This window comes from Trematomus bernacchii, unplaced genomic scaffold (assembly GCF_902827165.1).
Source record: "Trematomus bernacchii unplaced genomic scaffold, fTreBer1.1, whole genome shotgun sequence".
NCBI classification, from domain to species: Eukaryota; Metazoa; Chordata; class Actinopteri; order Perciformes; family Nototheniidae; genus Trematomus; species Trematomus bernacchii.
Window position 1 is genome coordinate 18,215,579 of NW_022987648.1, and position 21,765 is coordinate 18,237,343.

At 36.8% G+C, this 21,765-nt stretch overlaps 2 protein-coding genes across 7 annotated transcripts in view; both read left to right on the forward strand.

The window, feature by feature from the left end:
• Positions 1-681: 681 nt before the first annotated feature.
• cd302 (CD302 molecule) lies at positions 682-4,671 on the forward strand. 2 transcript variants are annotated; one of them, XM_034134477.1, is made up of 7 exons: positions 682-886; positions 1,796-1,921; positions 2,025-2,135; positions 2,722-2,904; positions 3,231-3,251; positions 3,355-3,602; positions 4,432-4,671. In XM_034134477.1, the coding sequence occupies exons 1-6, from the start codon at positions 796-798 to the stop codon at positions 3,555-3,557; spliced, it is 735 nt and encodes a 244-aa protein (XP_033990368.1). In that variant the 5' UTR covers positions 682-795; the 3' UTR covers positions 3,558-3,602; positions 4,432-4,671. The 2 variants fall into 2 exon arrangements, with proteins under 2 accessions (XP_033990368.1, XP_033990367.1); XM_034134476.1 differs by having other exon boundaries at positions 3,355-4,671.
• A 5,763-nt stretch (positions 4,672-10,434) lies between these two features.
• Positions 10,435-21,765, forward strand: part of LOC117485761 (bromodomain adjacent to zinc finger domain protein 2B) — a 44,266-nt gene continuing 32,935 nt past the window's right edge. For all 5 annotated transcript variants that reach the window (XM_034134447.1, XM_034134450.1, XM_034134451.1 and 2 more), the window contains exons 1-2: positions 10,435-10,648; positions 16,636-16,679. The gene's annotated coding sequence lies outside the window, so the exon portion shown is untranslated. The remainder of the gene's footprint in view (positions 10,649-16,635; positions 16,680-21,765) is intronic.

Below are 21,765 nucleotides of genomic sequence, written 5' to 3' on the forward strand. Positions count from 1 at the left end.
TTTTGTTCCGATTGGTTTAAATATCTGGTACTTGGGAAAAATATTTAACAGTACAACTTTGATATTTTTTAGACCATTTTAAAATGGACTCTCTTAGACAAAGTCTGGATTTTTATAAACATTCTGTTTATTATATTTCTTCCATATTATGATTTTTGGGACAATATGACACTGTGCTTGCGGCACCACCAAGAGGTTTTTGCGTGTGTTATACAGTAGTCTGACACTGGAGGTCTGCTGTTTTTTTTAATTGTTTATACAAAAAAAACACTGCTTTTCCATTAGCTCTACGCTGTTTGCACATGTTCTACTTGCTACAGTAGATATGTTAGATTGTTATAACATCCCAACTGTTTAAATTGCCTTTTTTGTTGACAGTATGTTAAGCAATGTAAGGACATGAATCAACAGTAAACCAATGAGGGTATTCTATATCAGTGCAGGCTTGTGAGTGTACACAGTATTTATTACTGTAGTAGTGTTGTAGCCATTTGTGTGGGCTGTATTACTTGTGTGTGTGTGTGTGTGTGTGTGTGCGTGCGTGTGTGTGTGTGTGTGTGTGTGTGTGTGTGTGTGTGTGTGTGTGTGTGTGTGTGTGTGTGTGTGTGTGTGTGTGTGTGTGTGTGTGTGTGTGTGTGTGTGTGTGTGTGTGCGCGTGGTGTGGGTGGTGTGTGGGTGGGATCTCGCTCACGTTGCTGCTTCAGACAGGCACTATAGTCAAACAGAGAAGGGTTGGAATCAGTCAGAGAACTAGTTTGTGCTACAACATTATTATATAATATTATCTTTTCTGTCATGGAGTCAACGGAGAAGCATCAGCGTTCCCTAACATTTATATGCGGTGTCCTTGTGTTGTTTCTTCAGCTGCGGTTGGGTTTGACGGGAGGTAAGAGTTTAAATATTCGCTCTAAGCTAAATGAACGTGATATCTTGAATTTAGCATTGTGTAGGCCTACGTTGCAGCAACTGTTTGCTCTTTGTACTTATGTTTGCTTTGTGTTCAATTTCTCACGATAAGGCATGTCAGTAGCTAGTACTGTTAGCACATTTCCCAAATGTCGACACTGTTGTTGAGCTAATGGCAACATAACTGTTGAATCAGGGTTAGCATTAGTAACTGCGTTCAAAGTGTTGTGCTTTCCTGGGTTGCGATACAGGTTTTTTAAAGCAAATTATAAACCCGTGTTTCCCGTTAGAAGTGGGTGTATTCAAGGACATCTTATTTTTTTCTATTTTGCTTTTAAGTCGCCTCAAAGCTAATTTAGGCAGTAACCTCTTATGTAGGCTACAGGAATTACTGGCTGTGTTGACATTTAAACGAGTAAAACTGGAAGAGTAATAACCATGGAGTAAATAAATGACCACCTTAAACCTTGCTACAACGATGAGACTTCTTAAATAAACTGGCAACATTTATGACATATTGTGTTTTTATAGTAACTTCAGTAAGAGCTCCATTGAGGGGACAACCATTTTATCAATTAACAGGTGTAGCAGTAACAAAGCAGAACACAATAAGTGTATAAAAGTCTAGAAAAGCAAGACACCATTTGCCAAACATGGCACAACTGCATTGATAAAGAGGAACAGTGGTCACAAGTTGAAACTAATCATAAGGGTTATTTCAACTACATAAAGTTTCACCTCTGTTACAGAAACTTGAAAGTTAGTTTAAGTCAGTTATAATTGACATGGTGTTTTTGTAAATGTTTCATCCTGTAGCTTTTAAGTCATCATTAACAGCTACGAATAAATACATAAAGATAGATCATGTTTGTCGAATGTTTTTCCTCAGACTGCCCTGCAGATGGACGCACCTGGGTGCCATTTGGAGACGGGTGTTACCACTTTGTCCACGGAGCAGAAGACAAAATCAAAAGCTACACTTTTGATAGAGCAAAAACTCTCTGCCAAGGATTTGGTACCAACGACATTTACTTTTTAAACTATCTTGTTAATGGCAAATGGATTGTGTGTATTCTCAATGTTTATTCTCTTGTCATAAATTGCTGTTCTTTTTCTAGAGCTTTTGACCATCCAGAGTGCTGAGGAGAATGACTTTGTCTTTAAATATAGCCCAGAGGTCTGGAAAAACAATGTCAACATTTGGCTGGGGATGTATTATGACACAAACAGTAAGTGCCATGTGACCGGAGGACTGTGAAGACATGCTGGCTAACTTCCATGAGATAGAATTTGATTCTCTATAACAATCAGAAAGGTTATTCAACTTTTAACAATTGTTTGGAGGTAACTAGATGGAAGACCAATTCTGTATCTCAAAAGGGATGTTTTTATTTATCATAAAGTGTTTTGTCTTAAAGTAAATTGATCATAATTGGAAAGGTGTCTATTTGTTTGGGTATTATATGTTGTTAATTCTACAAAATTCTCATTTATGATCAATTTATCTTCTTATTTGGAGACAGTAGTTTGACAAAGAAATCTTAACTGGTCTTAACTCAAAAATTATTGCAGATGTTTTTAGATTTGTGTCAGCTCCATGTTTAAGTTATTCCTTTATTTTAGAGAACATGACACAATGTCTACTTTTTTAAATGCTGTATGAAAACACTCCTATTGTCTTCAAATCTAGCACAACTTTAGTAAATTATGTTAAGCTACCACAAACATGAATGGTTCACATTATTAAGGTAGTGGCTGTATTATTGCTTCTTGTCGTGCTGGATTAATGTTGTTAATGTTGTTGTGTCCTGTCAGGTGACAACATGAAGTGGTTAGGTGAGAAACCTGTAGGATTCAGTAACTGGGAGGACAGCTCTTCCCCATCAGACCTTATGCCCTTGGATACATGTGTGGCCCTGCACACCAACACAGGAAAATGGGAAAATGTCAGCTGCCTGGAACAGGCAGAGAATGGAGTGGTCTGCGAAACAGATCAAAGTAAGATTGATATTTGTTGCATGTATGCTTTTGCTGTTGTGCCACATGTATCGTTTTTTACCTCGTTACACATAATACAACATGCTTTGGCAATACTACAGTATGTTTTTGATATGGTCATGTCGATAAAGCTCCTTTGAATTTGAATGTTTTATATACAACATGTAAGTCACAATGTCTATTAGACCTTTTGTTATGTTCATAAACTTCCTGAGTCTTTTTTAAATCTTAAGTCCATGTAGCAAACGTTTGAGGTAATGTGACTTCAGGAGATATAGTCAAAATTGTTTTCCACTGGCCTCACAATGTGTTTTTTGTTTCTTCAGAGGCAGTGGAAGTCAAGCATCGTAAGTCGACCTTTGAGCTGATTTTGCTGTTTCTTTACTTATTCCTCAGTGATTTAGTGTTTATTGTAGTGACCTTCCTTGCATTGTTTCTTGTTCTCCTCAGAACCCAGCGCGCTGCTGTCTGCTCTGGTCATTCTCAGCGTGGTGGCCATCATGGGAGTCTCCGCAGTTATTTGGTTCCTTCAACAGAAGCGCAATCTAGGTACCTCTATCTTCACGCCCTTTGAATACCACCCTCCATTCCGAGTCCTGGACTCAGACCGGTCCTGCCTGGTGGAGGCAGAGGAGAATGACAACGTGCCATAGGAGAACTTACTCTCTGTTTCACAAAAGGAAGCAGCTACCTAATAGGTGGGTGTTCATGCATGGAGAAGTTCAATTTGAAAAAACTGTTACTGAAGTAGTGTTTGGTTAACACATATCAATATCATTAGTCACAATATAAATCTGCCTGCAGGCTTACTCTAATACTAACCTACCACTACTTCTGCTTTTTTTTTTTCATCTGCGCAAACCAAGCGCGAAGGGATTAAATACACTTTTTTGTGAGTTAGTGAGACTAACAAAATGGAGATTGTACTATTAGGGTCAACTGATGCAGCGACACAATGCCATCCATTACAGTTTTCCTTCATGTCTGTTAAAGCAGCATTCAGAGAAACAGGAATTCTCAATCACAAGCTATCAGGGACACATGTAAATAGCTTGATCCAAACAAAAGCCTTGCTATTGCTTGAGCAATTGCCACGTTACTCCACGCATGTAAATGTTGTTTTGCACAGTCCGTAAAGCAGATTCTTTATAAATATATTTTTTGTAATGGAAAGCTGTCCTAAGCCAATACTGCCAGAGAATGTCCTTTGTCATTTCCTTGCATTTTATCCTGTGCTTGAGTTTATATTGTGACAAGACTAAAACAAATATAGCCAGTAAAAATCACAACACTGAAGATGTCTTCATTTATTCCAGAGTTTATATATATATTAATAATCTACATTGCCAGTCCTTTATGCACTGTTTACCCTGTCGAAAGATGCAATATATATATATATATATATATATATATATATATATATATATATATATATATAAAAAAACATATATATATATATATATATATATATATAAAAAAACATGAAATGAAATCCAATTATTGAATTATCTGTGCTTTATTTCTTAGGAGTGCCCTGATGATTTTGTTAGTGGAAAAAGTAACTCCTCCTGTGAACATAATGACAATCAATACTTGGCTGTGTGATGGGTATACTCCAGAATGATGACACTTTATTACATTGTGTAAAATAGGCTTCTTAATACAGTTGCTTAGTCTTTTTAAACATGAATGCTTTTGTGCAATACTTGAGGATAATTTGTTTGTATCTGAGCCTTTGTACTCATAATAAAGTATGTTTGACTATTAGAAGTGTTTGTTGTTGACTTTGTTAAATTAATCTGAGTGTTGCTAGTATGCCGCTAGGTACCAGTAGTTACCAGGCTTCCCAGCCGTGTGTTGTCCGGCAGTGTCGAAAGCTAGCAAAGTGAGAAAAAATGAAGAGTTCTTTGGGATCTATTTAGAATGTTTCTACTAAATAAACATGTCACTGCATGAGCAGAAGGATGAAGAAGGACACTGAAATTGGGGATAGAGATTAATTAGTTCTGAAAGGATGTCTAAATCACTGTCATGTGTAAAGCGCCACTCCCTCCAAATGTCCAGTAGCTCTGTTGACATCTCAGCGTGGGCCGAGATTAAACAGAACTGAGAGAAGTCGGCAGGGAATCTTTTTTGTTTTCCCATTAAATCATACATTTCATTTTACACCTTTCAAGAAGTCTGTCACCTAAAGAAATCCCCAGTATGTATGACTATTTTATTGTGTACTTTCTCTCAATGTTTGTAAACTCTTGTTATGAACTATCCAAAGCATTTCTGTGTCTACATTAATTTCTGTGAAACACTAAGAGATAGCCATAACAATAACCTTTTCGTCCCTGCTTTACAGGTAATTTCTAGGTTTGGCCACAAGGTGGGACAGTGATTCACATTTCTGTCAAGTCCCACTCCTGACATTGCTGTGAAGGGATTCTCTTTACTAATGAGGTCCAGAATCATTGAATACATTTGTTTTGGTCTGTTTGTGCAAGGAGTTTTGTTGAACATTAATTTATTGGAACACTAAAAAAAACACCTGTTCATTTATAGACCATAAATATATTTATAATGGGAAGTAATTATAGTAGATGTAATACAATATCTGATGTAATAGTTATAGAAGGCTTATCCCTTCTCCAGGCTGAGGTGAAAGTCCTTTTGATGATTAAGAAAGTCTTAAATCTTGCTGTGGTGGCAAATAATTAACATGGTATGCAAGACGAAGGTCCAAAACTGCAGAAGTGTGGTAGAATGGAGATATTAAACTATTGCTTCTAAAAAGTATTCTTCCACAAAAACCAACTATTTAAAAAATGTTTTAAAAGATTATTGCGTGAATCGACTTTGAGGAATAATTTCCTTCTTTAGATGTCAACAAAAGCCTTAACATCCTATATCTAAAAATGTGAACAAAAGCCTGATCAAATATCAGACCCTGCTATTATTCTGGAATTGATTGACGGGTCTCAATATAATCTGTCTTTAGGGTTGTTGTTGTTTTTTATTATTATGTTATTTATCATAAATATGATTGTATACAGTCATTTTAAAAGCTATAGTAAAATGGGCATAACATAATCAATAATGAGGAACACTCTAATGTAACTGAAACATTCATCACTCCAACATACATTACATCCATTATGTATTAACTCAAATCCACATAGTTTAAAAATAACTTAATTATACAGTTTTCATCAAAACTCAAATGTAGCAGATTTTCAAAGGCCAAAGAGTGATTCACACTCATTACGCGCAACAGAGTATCATGTATTAGAGATTCCATAGCAGATGCTGTGAGCTTTTGAATGGCACGCTGTATGACACATTTGGAAAGCTTGGAGTGTGATTGCAGTATACATATTCTAGTCTGGTCTCTTCATTTCTGCCCTCATCTCACATTCTATTTTAGCAATTCAAATAGAATTAGTTAAGAATGAATAATGACATGAAAACAAAATGGCAAATGAATCTGATTATCAGGCTGAGCAAGGTCTACTGAACCTACGCAGATTTGTAATTTGTTATAATGCTTCGGAAAAGAGTGTTCGTCAGCTACAACAGTTAAAATGTGTATTGACATGCAAAAGGATGGGTTTATTAAATGTGTTTTCATGCATGGGCATAATTATGATAATTAATTGTAATGCTAATATACTGAAATGCCTCATTAGATTTTTTGAGAAATAATGGGTTTGAATTTAATTTGGGATGAACCTTTTTAGGCATAACCTTTTATTTTTTGCAAGCGGATTGTAACTAAAGTAATTAATGCTGTAACATCGCTAAAACAATCTTTTCCGTTAACTGGGCTGTATGCATTTTATAACCATAGAGGGGCTGTTGTCTCATCACAATGGCTCTAATGGCCTATTTTAACTCACAGAACAGCGCGTGATTTCATTCACACATCTGTCACACCGCTGCTTAAAGCAGGGAGAGGTCTACATTGACCCAGAATGACTAATTAAAATGGACATTGGTATGCATGAATAAGATATGACATACAGTAGCACGACAGATGGAATGAAATGAGAGGCACACTGGATATGAACAAGTGTACCAAGCCTGTGGAATAGTTATGTGTCAATAAAATACATACACTTCAAAGTGTTTTAATTCTTAAGAAATGGTACTAAATCAGGCCTTTGTGTAAATGCAGAAGGCCAGACTCAATTCAGTCACAATTTATTCCTGTCTTTCCGGTTTCACCGCAATCTCACGTCTCTTCTTTCTTTCTCCACATATCAGTTATTTCTCTTCAGCTCATTCATGTCTTTCCCAGGAAAGGTATCAGTGTCCACAGTATTGTAGAGCATCTGTTTCTCATGTCCTGGAAGTCTCATGTTTCTCCCCCATTCACTATCTTGGAACATGCTCCAATTAACAGAGCAAAATAAAGGCCAGTATTTAGATGACTGCACTCAACCCAAGTCATTCTAGAAAAGCAGTAGTATAATCAAAGAAATGATGTCAACACGAAGTATTCTTCAATTCTTTACCTCATACAGGTCTGCATCTTTATTATTACTATCCTATTTGTTCGTTTAAAATGAATACCTAAAACTGACTGTGTTCACAATTTTGTAATTCCACTTATGTATTTGATACGATATTTAAAAAAAAATCATTGCAATCCATGATTCACCCTATGAATGCACAGCCAAAAACAAAGGTCATAGATATGATATCTATCAAATCTCACACACACACACACACACACACACACACACACACACACACACACACACACACACACACACACAGACACAGACACAGACACAGACACAGACACAGACTGGCACACAGATGCAAACTTACGTGACCAAAGTACCTTTTAGCTCAGACACTGTGCCATTTTCTAAATCAAATGCATATACTGTACAGTGCTGGAAGGCTTTGGTGTTAAAGGGATCAGAGCATTGTGTGCTGACACGATTAAAATCTGCATTATTCAAATATGTCAGGGGGGAAAAAAAATCAATGACATGGAGTCCAACTCCTGTGCCTTACGGGTACACTGAGCTTTCTTTGGACTGATAGAAAAATAATAATTAAAAACAAAAGCACCATCTTAATTTGTTTTCCATCAGTCTCTAGAGAGATCATCTTTGCTGTGACTTTGGTATCTCATTATACTTTCTAATCAAGACTCTTTAAAAATCCTTTTAAAGGGAGACAGACTGTTTGCCCTTCCCCCAGCATGCTGCTGCATTGCAGCCATCGACTGCGATTTAGTATGTTACAAATGACCAAGGTAGGCTGACATTTTGAGTGTGCAATGTGAAAAACCATGGTCAGAAAAGGCTTTTGGAAGTGGCGCTGCCCTGATCTCTCTCATCGCTCATTCACTCTGATGAAAATGTGTCCAATACAATTAAAAAGACAGGTATCCTGTGGCTCGGCTGACACATTTATCTAACAGTTTTTTACCCCCATTTCACCATGTGTGTTCTTCCAGCCACGCGTGTTTCACTCAGTCCAGTCAGTAGCTCCTTTGACTGTGACTGCAGCATCTAAAATGACACAGAATAAAGGAGGGGGGATGGAGAAAAATCAATGAACACAAGGGATGGTGAACAAGCACCCTTTTTAAATTGTTATTTGTCAAATGTTTTTTTCCCCCACTGCTTTATATGCTTGCCTTAATTACTGTATCTAATTAGCTAAACGTCATGTCCAATGTGCTTTGGCTAAAGATGGCATACATTTAAATCCACTCCATCCACTAAAACGAACACATATTTCAAACAGAACAATATAATGCAAGATACTCTTATTACAGGTGACATTGTTTTATTCATCCAGAAATAAACACAGAAATCTCATTACCTTAATTCTGACCTCCCACAACGCAAATGTCTCATTCTATAACAATTCCTTACAAAAGCTGTATCATAATTTGTGTTATTTAAACACTGGATCTACACAATTAAATCAGTCCACATAAGTGATACAGTTTCATACTGTTACATGTTTAATTACAATGTGCTGTAAATGTTTGTCGGTGAGTTTAATAATAAAATGCACCTAATTTCCGGTTGCAGATTGTATGCTTGCTTAACGATGAGGTAAAAAGGCAGATGGTTGCGAAACTGATGTCACTTTTTGGAAGAACAGGATGTATTGCAATGCCTTGTTAATGGATTCTCTATGGGTTTTTAAACATTTGGTTTGATTGGTTACTTAATCTAAGCAGTTCACACTTTTTAGCAAACTACTATCCCTTAAAAAAGGAAAAAATAGTTTACGCTGCTCCCTTTGAGACTGTCACAGATCTCCTGTTTTCATTTTTTAAATTGCTCTTATTTAGTGGTTTTCCTTTTTTAGATTGTATTTACTTATGCACACACCTTTTATTCTTACTGCTATTGCATGTTCATCTTATACTTTTGACATTTTACTGCATTTGATGTTGGATGAGTTTGCTTTGATGTAGCCTTACAGTACATAGCAAGACCTATCTTCACAGAGCTTTGTCAGTGTTTTGATGTGTCTGCTTTTGTAATGCTGCAATCTAAATGTTGCCTGGGAACAATAAGACTGACCTGAACTGTTGCCTGCACTGAAGTGATACCAACTAAAGCACCATTAAAACTTAAAAAATAAAGACATTATTTAGTTATTTGTCTGTCAGTTTCTCTTTCAGATGATACTCTACTCTACAGTATCTTCTCCATGCCTTCATCAGAAAGACAATGCTACTCACCCAGCCTCCTTAGGTTATTAATAACAAAACAGACTATTAGAATGTCTGCACAATAATGTATTATCCCATGCAATACAGTCCATCCCTAAACCTTATTTCGCCTTTATGTTGATAAACAAAAACCATAACCTTAAACTTTGGCTTTAATTTAAACCTTCTGAAGAGTTCTAAATAAACCCTGAAGATGTGTAGCATTTGAAAATGTAAAATATAGTTTATTATTATTCATATCACTATCTACACTACAATTATTTGACAACTCAAGTTACAAGTTACATATTTAGATTATTAATACAAAATATAAAAATGAGTTCCACCTTTTCATCTGCAATATAAAAGTGTTGAACACATGCATCCATCAATAACTATAATCAAATACTATACAAATGTTTATTCTGAAATAGGCCATTCTGCATATTGACTACTTGCTTCTGATACTTTAAGTACATTTTGAAGCTTATATGTTGTTAGCCTACTTAAACAAGATTTTAAACTCATGACTTGTAATAGTTGTTTAAACTTTAGTATTACTATACTCAAAGATCTAACTACTTCGTCCATTACTGCTAAAGACTGATGAGCAGTGTAATGATTATAGGGGCATTATATCAATATTCAATACCGTTTTGACAATGCCTGCATCATCATTAAGTATGAGCTATGATTTCATTTATTGTTTACATTTGCAGGGCATCAGATGCACGCTCATACAGATGTGAGGAGTATATTCGCTGATGTTGACAGTTTGTGCACTTGCTGGCTGCAGTTTTTGGGAAACAAAAGTTTGCATTGTCGGAGCGTGGAGCTGACGTCACTTGTCTTGAGTTGCTCCGAGTGAAGCGGAGCAGAGTCTCTTCAATCTGCGACCAGAGAGCAACACACTCAGTCACACTGCCACCCGGAGCCAACTAAACACTGACCAATCTCTCCGTTCATGTCTGTTTAACATCCCAAAAACTGCACACAACTGGGAAGTAAATCATCACCTTGTTTCGCTTTTTTTTCCAAAGGATTACATCGAATTTTAGAGATGAGGTGAGTTTAATTGTCTATGTTTTTGCTAGGTGTTTGTCACCAACGTACGTTCAGTTAATGTGTTATTTCACAGATTTCGGTCGCCTGGGCTAACAGCTAAGCTAACGTTTTTTGTTAGCTATACCAGTAGCATCTCTTCATACACTTGTCTCATTGAAGCGTTATCGACTCCGTGAGTTCAACGCGGCTATTTAAGAAAAAAAAAAAGTTTGCGTCAAAGTAGATACACAGTTTACGGATGTTGCTGATACAAACTTTGTTCGGAATGTAACTGTTGTCATGCTGCACTTTTACCCTGTTCACAAGAAGAGTGTTCGGACGTAGAGAAACTAACGTTAACATGTCACCGGTACTTGGCTCAGGCTGCTCAGTCTTGTCATTACCTTGCAGCATGGATCTTGTCTTTGTTGCCAGCTAGTCCACTCTGCGGATCCACCGTCTGTCCGAAAACGTTAACAGGACAGGGTGATAAAAACATGTCTATAAGTTTGATTCTCGCACATATAAATGGGTTTTAAATCTCAAAGCACGCGTCACGTAGGAGTGCATCATAAAGTAGTGTATGGTTTTGGCTAATGCTTGTTGTGGACGCTTCGCGTGACAACATTTCATAAAAAGGGCAAATAACTGGATATAACACAGGTGGGCTTTTTAAATGTTTAATCTTAACATTAAATCATTTGTTGTGAGTGTTTAAAGGGGGCTGCCCGCCGTGGTAGTCTCCTCTTTATCTTCTCTTTTTGTTGTTTCTTCCTATATGGAGAGCGCAGCTAATGCTGCAGCTGCGGTGTGGGCTGAAATGTACCCTTTGAGATTATGACAATACCCTCCATTTTTCTGCTTTCATATTAACAACAAGGCATTCGCCATCTTGGGGTATTTAAATTAGATTAGCGCTGTCTATTTAAACTGTGTTCTGTATCTGTACCAAAGTTATGAAACTTTGGAGGAGGAAACATATGAATAATACAACCTCTATTTATGTCGAGTTGAAAGTGAAAGAAGTGTTTTAATCAAACAATTTTAATAACTAGGGTTTGGAGTTGTAAGATTTCAAAACTGATAAGAGTATGTTATGAAACTGCAATCCAACCACTTTCCTCTTCCTGTGATGACATGTCACATGTTTGGCTTAGTTTAAGTAATTCAGCTTGTAAACCTTGTAGTGACAGTAGACAAATAATCATCAAAACACTTTCTTATTGCTGGGCATACTTCACTTGCTCTAAATGAAAAACATCTATACAGTATATTTGAATAACAAAAAGTACCTCGTCAATTCTAAACACACAGGCCACGAAGCAAATGCATGACAACATTTGACTACATTAAACTTGCAACCTTAAAGACAACTATGTTACATCCTATTCTACCTTAAATGAATTAAAATCATGCTTGAAAAGGTAAACATATTTTCACTGCATTCATCTTTACTTGTCAGTTAGTAAAGCACAGGTGTTACTAATGGCGTTAACGATGGCTTTGTTGTATTCAGGTGTCCAAATGACAGTCAGCCAGCATTTACAATAAGAGAGCTAAAGCTTATCTAGACCTGGGATTTTTTACACTGTGACATATCAATATTTCCTTATGAAAAGGACTGTGCTTTGTTAAAAATCTGGAAATTAACTTGTAATGGTCACTGTCAAACTGTGTGAAGACAGCATGTAGGAATGTGTGGTGTGTGATGCTTTGTGAACATTTTGGGCTCATACAATCGTGTTTTGTTGCTGTACATTTACCTTGATACATTTTAGACTGTTTTGGCAGACATCTTTTGTTTGCGCAGTTGAGCTGACTTGCCTTTACAGATATAATTGATAGTAATAAAATCCAGTGTGCCCTTTGCACACACAGTCCTAAGTGAAATGGCAGTAAACATTTTCCTGGTAAAGTCCATCATTTAAATGGCCTCAGTAGCCAAGGCAGCGAGATAAATCAGATCACATCCTTGATGTGTTATGCATGCATCCAGTAACTGCCAATGAATCAAAACACAGGTAGAAGGTCACTAAATGTGCCTCATATTTATTCAGAGCACATGTCCTTGAAAACCTCTGCAGAGAGAACAATGTTGTGATGCTGTATACTTGGATTTTAATATGCAATTTTAACATAAAAAAACTCAAGTCAGCAGCTTGGCCTTTGAATGTTAAAACGATATTGAATGGTTTTGTTCTTTCTGGTTTCAAACTATAATTGCTAAATTATTCATTCAAGTTGTGTTAAATTGATTAGAAACTATTTATTCATTAACTTCAAATAGGTACTATAAACATAAACTTAATTCTTATAGCAATACATCACATATCGCGGCTTGGGTAGAGTTTTGTGCGTGAGGTATACACAGTAGTGTGGATTAAATAGTTTTAAATATTTTCCCAGTTTTAAGAGAAGCTGTGAAATGTGCAATTGGTTGTGCTTTGCTGAACAGTGCTCAACATTTTGAGTGGGGATCACAAAAACAATTTATGTAGCCCCTCTTGTTGTTACATAATATGAGGAGCTCCCCTCTTTATGGTCCTTGGGTCTTTTAAAAGTGCCCCTTTTTCCGTTGGCCTTTTTGAAAGGGCCCAAGGGGGGGGGAAAAGGACTGCTAATAATTGTGTTTTCTCCCATTTTTTTTGTCTCTCCTATTCTTACCCTTTCCACAAGTTTGCACTCATTAATCACAGATTGTGGCCTCCTGCTGAGGGCTGGGCAGGTTCATCAATTTGGCAGCCAGCTTGCTGTAAGGAACAGTGCCGTGGATCTTAACACACAAGCATAAATAAATCTATGGTCTTTATATGCAAACCCTGAAGGTTAATGCTGTATAATTCAATGTACCCTCTTTGTCTGCTGTGATTGATGTTTTTAAACATGTAAGGCTTGACGGGAGTCCCTTTTTGTAGGTCAGTGTTGACACTTTATGATTGGGTGAGCTTGGGGGGACCGGCACGAGGGAGGTGGATTATTAGGAATATGTCAGGGAGATTACTCTTTTTCACTCATCTTCCTGATCTATTTTCTCTCCGCCTGGAGATGCTTTTCGTAGTGCTTTATTTAAACCAATGATGTTGAGATTGAGGTCTCCCTGCTGTGTAGATGGGGCTGGTGATTTAAAATGCAAGTGGTCTAGTGAAGTCTATTTGCTTGTTTGTTTTAGTATTTCTCCTCCTTTCCTGCAGGAATTCCAGGCCAGTGGAGAATGAATGATTTGGCTCCATATTCTCAGTCAGATAGTTACAGGACTAATACAAACCTTTCATCCAGTTTTTGTTCTAATCCATTTCACACTCAAAAAGACAAAAGACTGTGCCTTAGCAGCCCCCTTTTTATTGATCCTTGTCCATTTAAAATCAGGTCACTGCTGCCCCAAACACTTCCCACTTGAACTGCGCTAGGCAGGCTGCTGCAGCTTCATTTAAAATATTACATTTTCACTCAACATTGGCAGGTCTTAAAGACAAGAGAAAAATCATTCCCCCGTAAAATGTTTGAATCGGCAAAGGCCAAAATCGAGTTTTTAGTGACCCTAATTGAGTCAATTCTACTCACCAAGATGAGAAATTGCACAGTCAGTGGGCGAGCGCTTTTGGTTATCATAATGTGATTTTAACCTTTTACAAACTCTTTGTTTTTTATTGAAATGCTATAAAGTGTTTTAGCTGAATGGTTGAATATTATCCACATGTCTAGGTTATGCGTAAATGATCTCTCTTAGAAATAATCTGTATAAGGTACCATATGAACATATGTTGGCACTCTCCATGTTGATCCCATTGGTTTTAATATTGTAATGCCCAGAAAGTGCTGAAGACTTGTTATTCAATATTTAATTTTATATTGTTACAAAAGAAAAATGCTCCAAATATAGTTTGCGTTAGTTTGTCAGAGCTGAGAGGTTGAGATTCAAACTTAAAGAGGGAATATTAAGATGTAAGAGTCATAACAAACACAATGTTCACCCTGACCTCAATAGCACGCGAGCTTGAGACCTTCAAATCATTTAATGCAAAGACTGTCAAATAGACCATAAACAAGCAGCTTTGTCATTGCTATCTGCCAGATAGATGTACAGCTGAGTAACCTGAGAGCCTTGTAGTAGTTCAAAGGCTCGTTGCAACAACCAATTATTTGAAACTAGAGAGTGACCTTCTCTCCTCTTGATACTGTATGAAACATGCAAGTGTAGAAGACAGTAATCTCTTTGACACTGGTACTCACACTACAAAATGACACAGATGGAACTGTAAGGTGACCCGCGTCCAGATGACGCACAACAAGTGTTGCTGCTCCTGCTGTATTACAGCATGGAGGTCATACTCAAGTTGGGAGAGATCCAGTGTTTTCTGTTCATATTTGTACAGCTGATTAACAAAGCATAGAGAGTGAGGGTACACATATTTCTATATTTCTGTCAGAAAATACATGTTTTCTAATACTTTTGACCTTTTTTTGAGTTGTGTCGAGACATTTAAATGGAAACATTTTGTTCATTGCATCTGTCTTGGGAGATCTTTTGATCATCGAAAACCCCCGTTTTTGATTAGGTATTTATTTTAGGAAGATTATGTATTTTGTTCCAGGAGACAGGTGCACATATATTAAAAGCAGTTCTTCAAATCAGACTTATCTTGTGGAACATGAAGCACAAGCCAGTCAGTCTGAGCCCATCTGAGTGACAAAGCAAGTTTTATTCCAGTAAGGGCAAATAAATATAAAAATACTATTGAGCATTTATGTCTTTCTAGGAGACCAGCAAATACAATGATGTTTGCCATAGACATTACAGCTTATACATCTCAAGGCAAGGTGATTGACTTGAGTCCACAAGCTGAAGAGTTGGAGAGACATCAGCAACACCATGTCTCAGCAGGCAATAGTCACTCGGTTGCATTTGCGCATGTTTGATTGCTTCCTAAAACCTGACTGATATGGGCTTAAAATAAAAGCTTTTAACAAATAGCTTTTTAATTCAATTAGTGTCTTGCTTCTGGTTAGTGGGAATTTACAACATTCTTGCTATTTGAAAATTGCTTTTGTAACTGTGACAAAAACCAAAACCATTAACACCACTCCATCCCTTTAGTCTTATCAGGTGGAATCTAAAACCAAAACAGTGTTGACAAAGTGAGTACAAGGTTGCTCTTTGCAGTGTTGGTGTTTACCAATTAATGTTGTATTGTCACAAGTATGAGACTTAGTTTGATTTAAATTCCTTTTCAAAATAAAACCACAAAGCTCGGCCTGGCAATAACTCATGTTGTTGTTCTTTTTGTTAGTTTGTGGTGCTATAATTCATTGGTAAGGCTTTTTAGTAAAATACAGGACCATGACTTCAACACTCATACTGTATGTTTGTAGAGACACCTTTTTAGTCAGTTTATGAGTGATGATGTATGAAGAAGACTTGAAAGGATAACAAAGATTCATGCTCCATTTCCTTTACATTCCAAACAAAATGAACCCAGATGGTAATTCATAAAGAGTTCACACGTGGGTCAGAAATGTTTGCAGCGTCTCACATTATGTGTGTTACGTTATAAAATATCTTGACCACGAGAGCATGCGTTGTCAAAGTATGAACATTAAGAATGAACGCTGCTTTGTGTACACAGAATTTAAAACAGACATTTCAGTAGAAGGGTATGGTGAGTAAGTATATTTTGGATATGAATGTGTTTCTTTTAGACATTTTTTGATACACTTTCCTAAGGTCATTGGATTTCTGCTAAATCAAATGTAGCTACCCTTGTTATACTTACTTAACCATAATCCAATTTCCTCAAAGTGTTTTTTCTATGTCCCATTGCCCTATGGTTTTCTCTCTGAGCAGCAGTTTGATTTTCTGCTGATGTTTAGAATGGATAACTCATCTCCCCTCTGGGTGCATATTACCATTTTTATTTTATTTTCACGGAGCTTTCAGATAGGAACGATGCTGAATGAGTAAATCGATAAAATCAAGCTATAAATCTGACTGCTGTTGTCTCGTGTTTCAGGTGCAGACCAGTGATGTCACGGAACTGAAGACAGTCTTATACAAGTAAGTGTTTGGTTACATCAGCTGCCCATTGTCCATCTCTGCCTCCGTGCTCTTTGAAGTGTCTCTTTTGATATTGCAAGGGGAAAAACAGTTTGCTTTGTTCAATTGGAAAAGTAACTCATGAATGGTAATACAGGACTAAGCAGAACACTTCATTTAAAAACATTTTTTGGGCATAGGATTAGAATTTCCAATTAGGTTGAGATTTAACAAAGTCCTCCTTTATGAAATTAGTGTGTGCTGCATTACGCTGTGCTCTCATTTTGTGTGTATCTAATTAATTCCTGTCTTTCTTAGAATTGGAGTGTCAAAGCTTCATAACATATTTAAATCTCTTGGGAGGAAAAAATAAAACTTTTTGGGCTTAGGGGTGTATTAAGATAAATGACTGTGAGCCAAACAGGGGTAATTGGTGGGGTTGGAGCTTTTGTTTGGCTTTGTTTTAAAATGGCCTTAGGACAGAGATGTTGAGTATATCAAATGAGCTCTACCAGGAAGTGTGACGTGTTTTTTCTCCGACTGCCAAACTGCGAGAGTGTTAATTTGCAGTCTTGCAAGTGCAGCTAATTTTTCTCTGTTGTACATGCTCCATTGTGGAGTCGGTGTTAATTAATGAGAGGTATTTATCATGAAACTGTTTGACTATATGAAGATAATTACACTTTAATTTAGTTCACACTAAATCAACACAGGTGTACAGCAGACAAACTTGAGATTAAATCATCTGTGCTGCAAGCGAAGTAATAATTTTATTAATTGTGTTAGTGGAAAATCAGATAAGTTTAGTGAACAATGCTATAGTTTCTAGAAGGATGTGTGCTCACATTTACCTACGATGGAATTCTAATACTTCCTCATTGCATCGTCATTACTCCTTTTGTACTTCTCAGCTCTTTTTAACATCAAGTGAAATCCTAAAGATGAGTGAAACTGGCCACTTACACTTTTTATGAAGCAAAGAATGCTGAAAATGTGCCATGAAATTGATGGCATGTACACGGCCACCTCATGATCTAGAGGAAAATGTCTCCTACTGTTTATGTGACTGACCCTGGAAAGAGACAGGTCATCTGTAGCGCTGCAGACAAACCGAGTCGAAATGGCAATGGCAAAGTGAGCCTGGCCACAGGAATCCCATCATCTCTAAACCTGAGTACCCACCTTTTATCTGTGTGTAGTAGAAGCCCTCAAGGATTTATTATTGCAGTTATGAATAACCTTCAGCTTACCTGCACACTCAAACAGAAAGTTTCAGAAACGTTGGCCAGGTTGGCAAGTTTTTAGTCAGCCATTGTTTTGGTTGCCAAAAGATGACACAAGGATATTTAACATATCATTACCTTGCTCTCACAAAACTATGATTATTGATACTGTGTTTAAGTGTACTTGCTTACTAACAAGAGATGGGCTATTTAGACAAAATCAAATATCAATTCAATAATGTTTGACCAAATACTTCAATATTTATACAACAAAAATATTGGAGAGTTCACTCTTGGTGCTTTTACAAACATATTTACTCAATGATACTTTTGAAAAAGAGTTGTCAGTCGTGTGTATATAATGTATAAGTTGATGAAAGCTAATGATAGAACAACTCTAGCCGTCTGGAAAGTTAAAATCCCTTTACTGTAATGTAGCCTTTATTCCCGGTAAAGACAACACTTCAAAGGACATCAAGTACAAAGGATTTCTTTAAAAAAGTAAAGAAAGAACTGGTGAAGAAAGTAACAGAACTAGATGGTAACATGTGTGAGTGTTATGATTCTAACAATATGTCCCTACCTGATTTCTTCTAAACACAATGATCCATTTTTCTTAGTTCAACTCTCCCGAGCAATGTTTTCAACTGAACCGCAAAAGAGAGACAGGACACACATATACAGAGAGGGCGAAACTAACTTTAATAACAAAAAAAAACTTATTTAAATCAGTGCTTTATTGTACCTCGTGCCGGCAGCTGCTTTAGAGCAAGAGCCAGGCCGTGCTGCTTTCTATACCACTTCAACACAATGGAGATACAAAGCACACAAAGGGCATGTCTGGCCCCAGACAAAGCAGACGTGGTTGTTTTCAAACAATATTTTAATAAGAGACAAAGTGAAGCAGGACATTTTCCTTGCACTGTTCAAATGTCAAGTTAATTCGAATCCAATAAACAAATAAATGTGTTACAGTTTTTATTTTATGAATGATTAGGTTTGCTTGAATATTGGAATGATACAATTTCCTCTTTTTTTAAATTTTAAAGTACTTTAAAGAAGGTGGACATGAGTTGGTAGTGTGTTGCCAGTCATATTATATTTTTCCATACCACATAAAAAGTAGTGCTATTCGGAAAATGCTGATTCTTCAGTCTTACAGTAAATGAGAGGGAGGCTAGTTTTATGGTCATGTGTGTTTTTATATGCATCATTATAAAGTGTATTTTGTATGTGTAAGAGGTTGAGCTACTTCAGTTCCCCCCCTCTTTTTAATATATTTATGTGCTGTAGTTAATAGTGTAGCTTTATTGAGTATAGGCTATATTTTGTGACCAAAAGAGGCCATCGCTGTGGCTGTATATTATGATGAGGTATTACTTATCAGGGCCCACTTTTCTTTTGCTCTCTGCATATCTCTGCCCAGAGGAGCAGCTACATGCAGGACGGAAAGGTGAAGTGATGAAAGATCTCTGTCTATGGCAAATCTAAACTGTGAGATGTTTTGTTTGTACTGTATGGATACTACTTTCACACTGACTGTTTTTAGACATTAAATTAATACTGAGACTTATTTAGATTCCAACAATGGCAGCATTGTGTGTAATGTGTTTTATGTTACTAATCCAGAACCACTGGTTAATTCATGTGGCATTAGGAGATTGCTGATCTTTACATTACCAAATCCTGGATTAAACTAGAAAGTTCAGATGACCACTCCTCAGTTTATTAAGCTGGCACATTGTTTTATGGGAGTATTATGTATTTACAACAACATAAAGATACCATGAGATCTATAAGTTCTCCAATGAAAAAATGAATTACAATTTGTACTTATTAGCATCTTTATATTGTTAGCTTTGTTCAGTCATTATTCCTTTTGAATGTTTACCATGACAGCACGTCAAAGAAGTTGAAAGTTATGGTTCACCCTTCTTTACAACATAACTTTAGTGATTGATAAAGTTATGAAGGATTGAGTCAAGGCAGAAAAAAGAGAGACCAGAGCAGATCCAAAATTCAGCAAACACAACGCAGTGGGTCATCTGTAGAAATAACACGTTTTAAGGTTAGTCTTTGTAATATTGATTTGTAGAATAGTTCTAAAGTACTAAATAGTATTGTTTTCTAGAGGGTTTTGGGGATTGGATGGCAGTTGAAAGTGTGCATGTTTAGATGATGTATGTATATATGTAAGACCCCTTTATTTAGCAGCAAAGGAACTTAGAGAATAACCCTTTAGCATAATAAATTGATAAATTAAAGCACCAAACAACTTCTTATATGTACACCAATCCAACCCATAAGTGGCGAATGCGTGTGTGACTTGTGTATACTGGCTGAATCTCATTTCTCTATGTTCTATTTGGGTTTCTCAGATCAGTATAGCCTGCCAGTTTTAAGAAAGTAATTTAATATTTAGGACATGAACACAATGGAGGCAGCCATGTGGATTTATGTGGAGAACTTGTGCTCAAATGGGATAAGGCCGCTGAAAGGAATGTCATATACAAAAAACTGTTCAAGTTCTAGACAGATGCAGACACAGAGGCTAGTTTGTTGTCAATAAAGTGGAATAATTACATAATTTAAGCTTCTCTTCGGTGGTGAGAGGTCAGACATGCTGGGTTTAAGTACAACACTAGCATAATCTACAAGAGAGCTTGTTGAAGACTGTAGGCCTGCGAGAGCGTCACTGAGGTGTGCAGATGGCATTGAAGAAAATTGAATTTTCTTGGGTGGCATGGCCAGCTGCCTGCTGTTCCTTCTTTTCTGATGGCATTAAGTCTTCAGGGATCCTTAGTCCCTTCCTGACTTCATTAGTACAGCAACATTATGCATCACATAATAAAGATCCTGCAGTGTGTGTATTGTAAAAAAACCTTCCAAAGTCTCAGATGTGTTGTTTTGATTATAACCTAGAAAATCTGAAACCTTGCAGCTTCTTGAAATCTCAAAACACTCAAATATTATCAATGCTAATAAGATGCTCACCAATCTTGAGCGGCACAAATGTCACTTAGTTGGATGACAGTTTTGTTGGCAGCCTATAGAGCAGAGAGGATCTGCGGTGTCAGCGTTCAGACGGGTGTGGAGGTGGCGCCAAGGTGAACGGCGAGTTGTAGAATGGTTAGAAATCATTGATATTCTGACTCGGAGGCTGCAAATGGCTTGGTGGCAGATGGAGTCTTTGTCAGGGAAGAAAAATGGCAGCTCGGGAGCATCAACGCCATTTTCCCTATCAGCTCGTCTGGCGGGCGGTGACCTTCTGCTGCTCAAAGACATCCCCTCTCACATGATCAATTATCTCACCTCCATTGTTTACAAAGCTAGTGGAAAAGGACTTAAATGTCATTTTTTTGGGGAGAAAGATTGCATATGTAATCATGAAACTGATATTTTATTGTTGGTACACCATTAACATGCTCAATGTAGTTTTGTGTTTTGAAAACTTAAACAATAAAATCAATGTAAGATTGACGCGTTTAAATCCAATCCAATCCATGGCAGCTGTTTATAGCTCCAGAAATCTTGTAACAGATTTTCCTTAAACAGCATTTTTAATAGAAGACATTCCTCGGGCGTACAGATATATATTAACAAGTGGGTTTCATTAGCATTGTCTCACTCGAAATAGATCATTTGCTAAGGTGAAAATGTTTATGCAAACAATGTTAATTCGGTAATTGCTCTTCTCATTACACAGAAAACACAGGCACACAGAATACAACTGTGATATGCGGTCAATCATTTTCGCTGTAAACAAGTTTAAGTCAAAATTGAATATATTTAATAAACCCGGGGAAAAATGCTGAAAAGGAACAAACGATGCAAAAAGCAAATGACATTGAGACCCCAGTTTAATATGTATGTTTTTCAGCTTG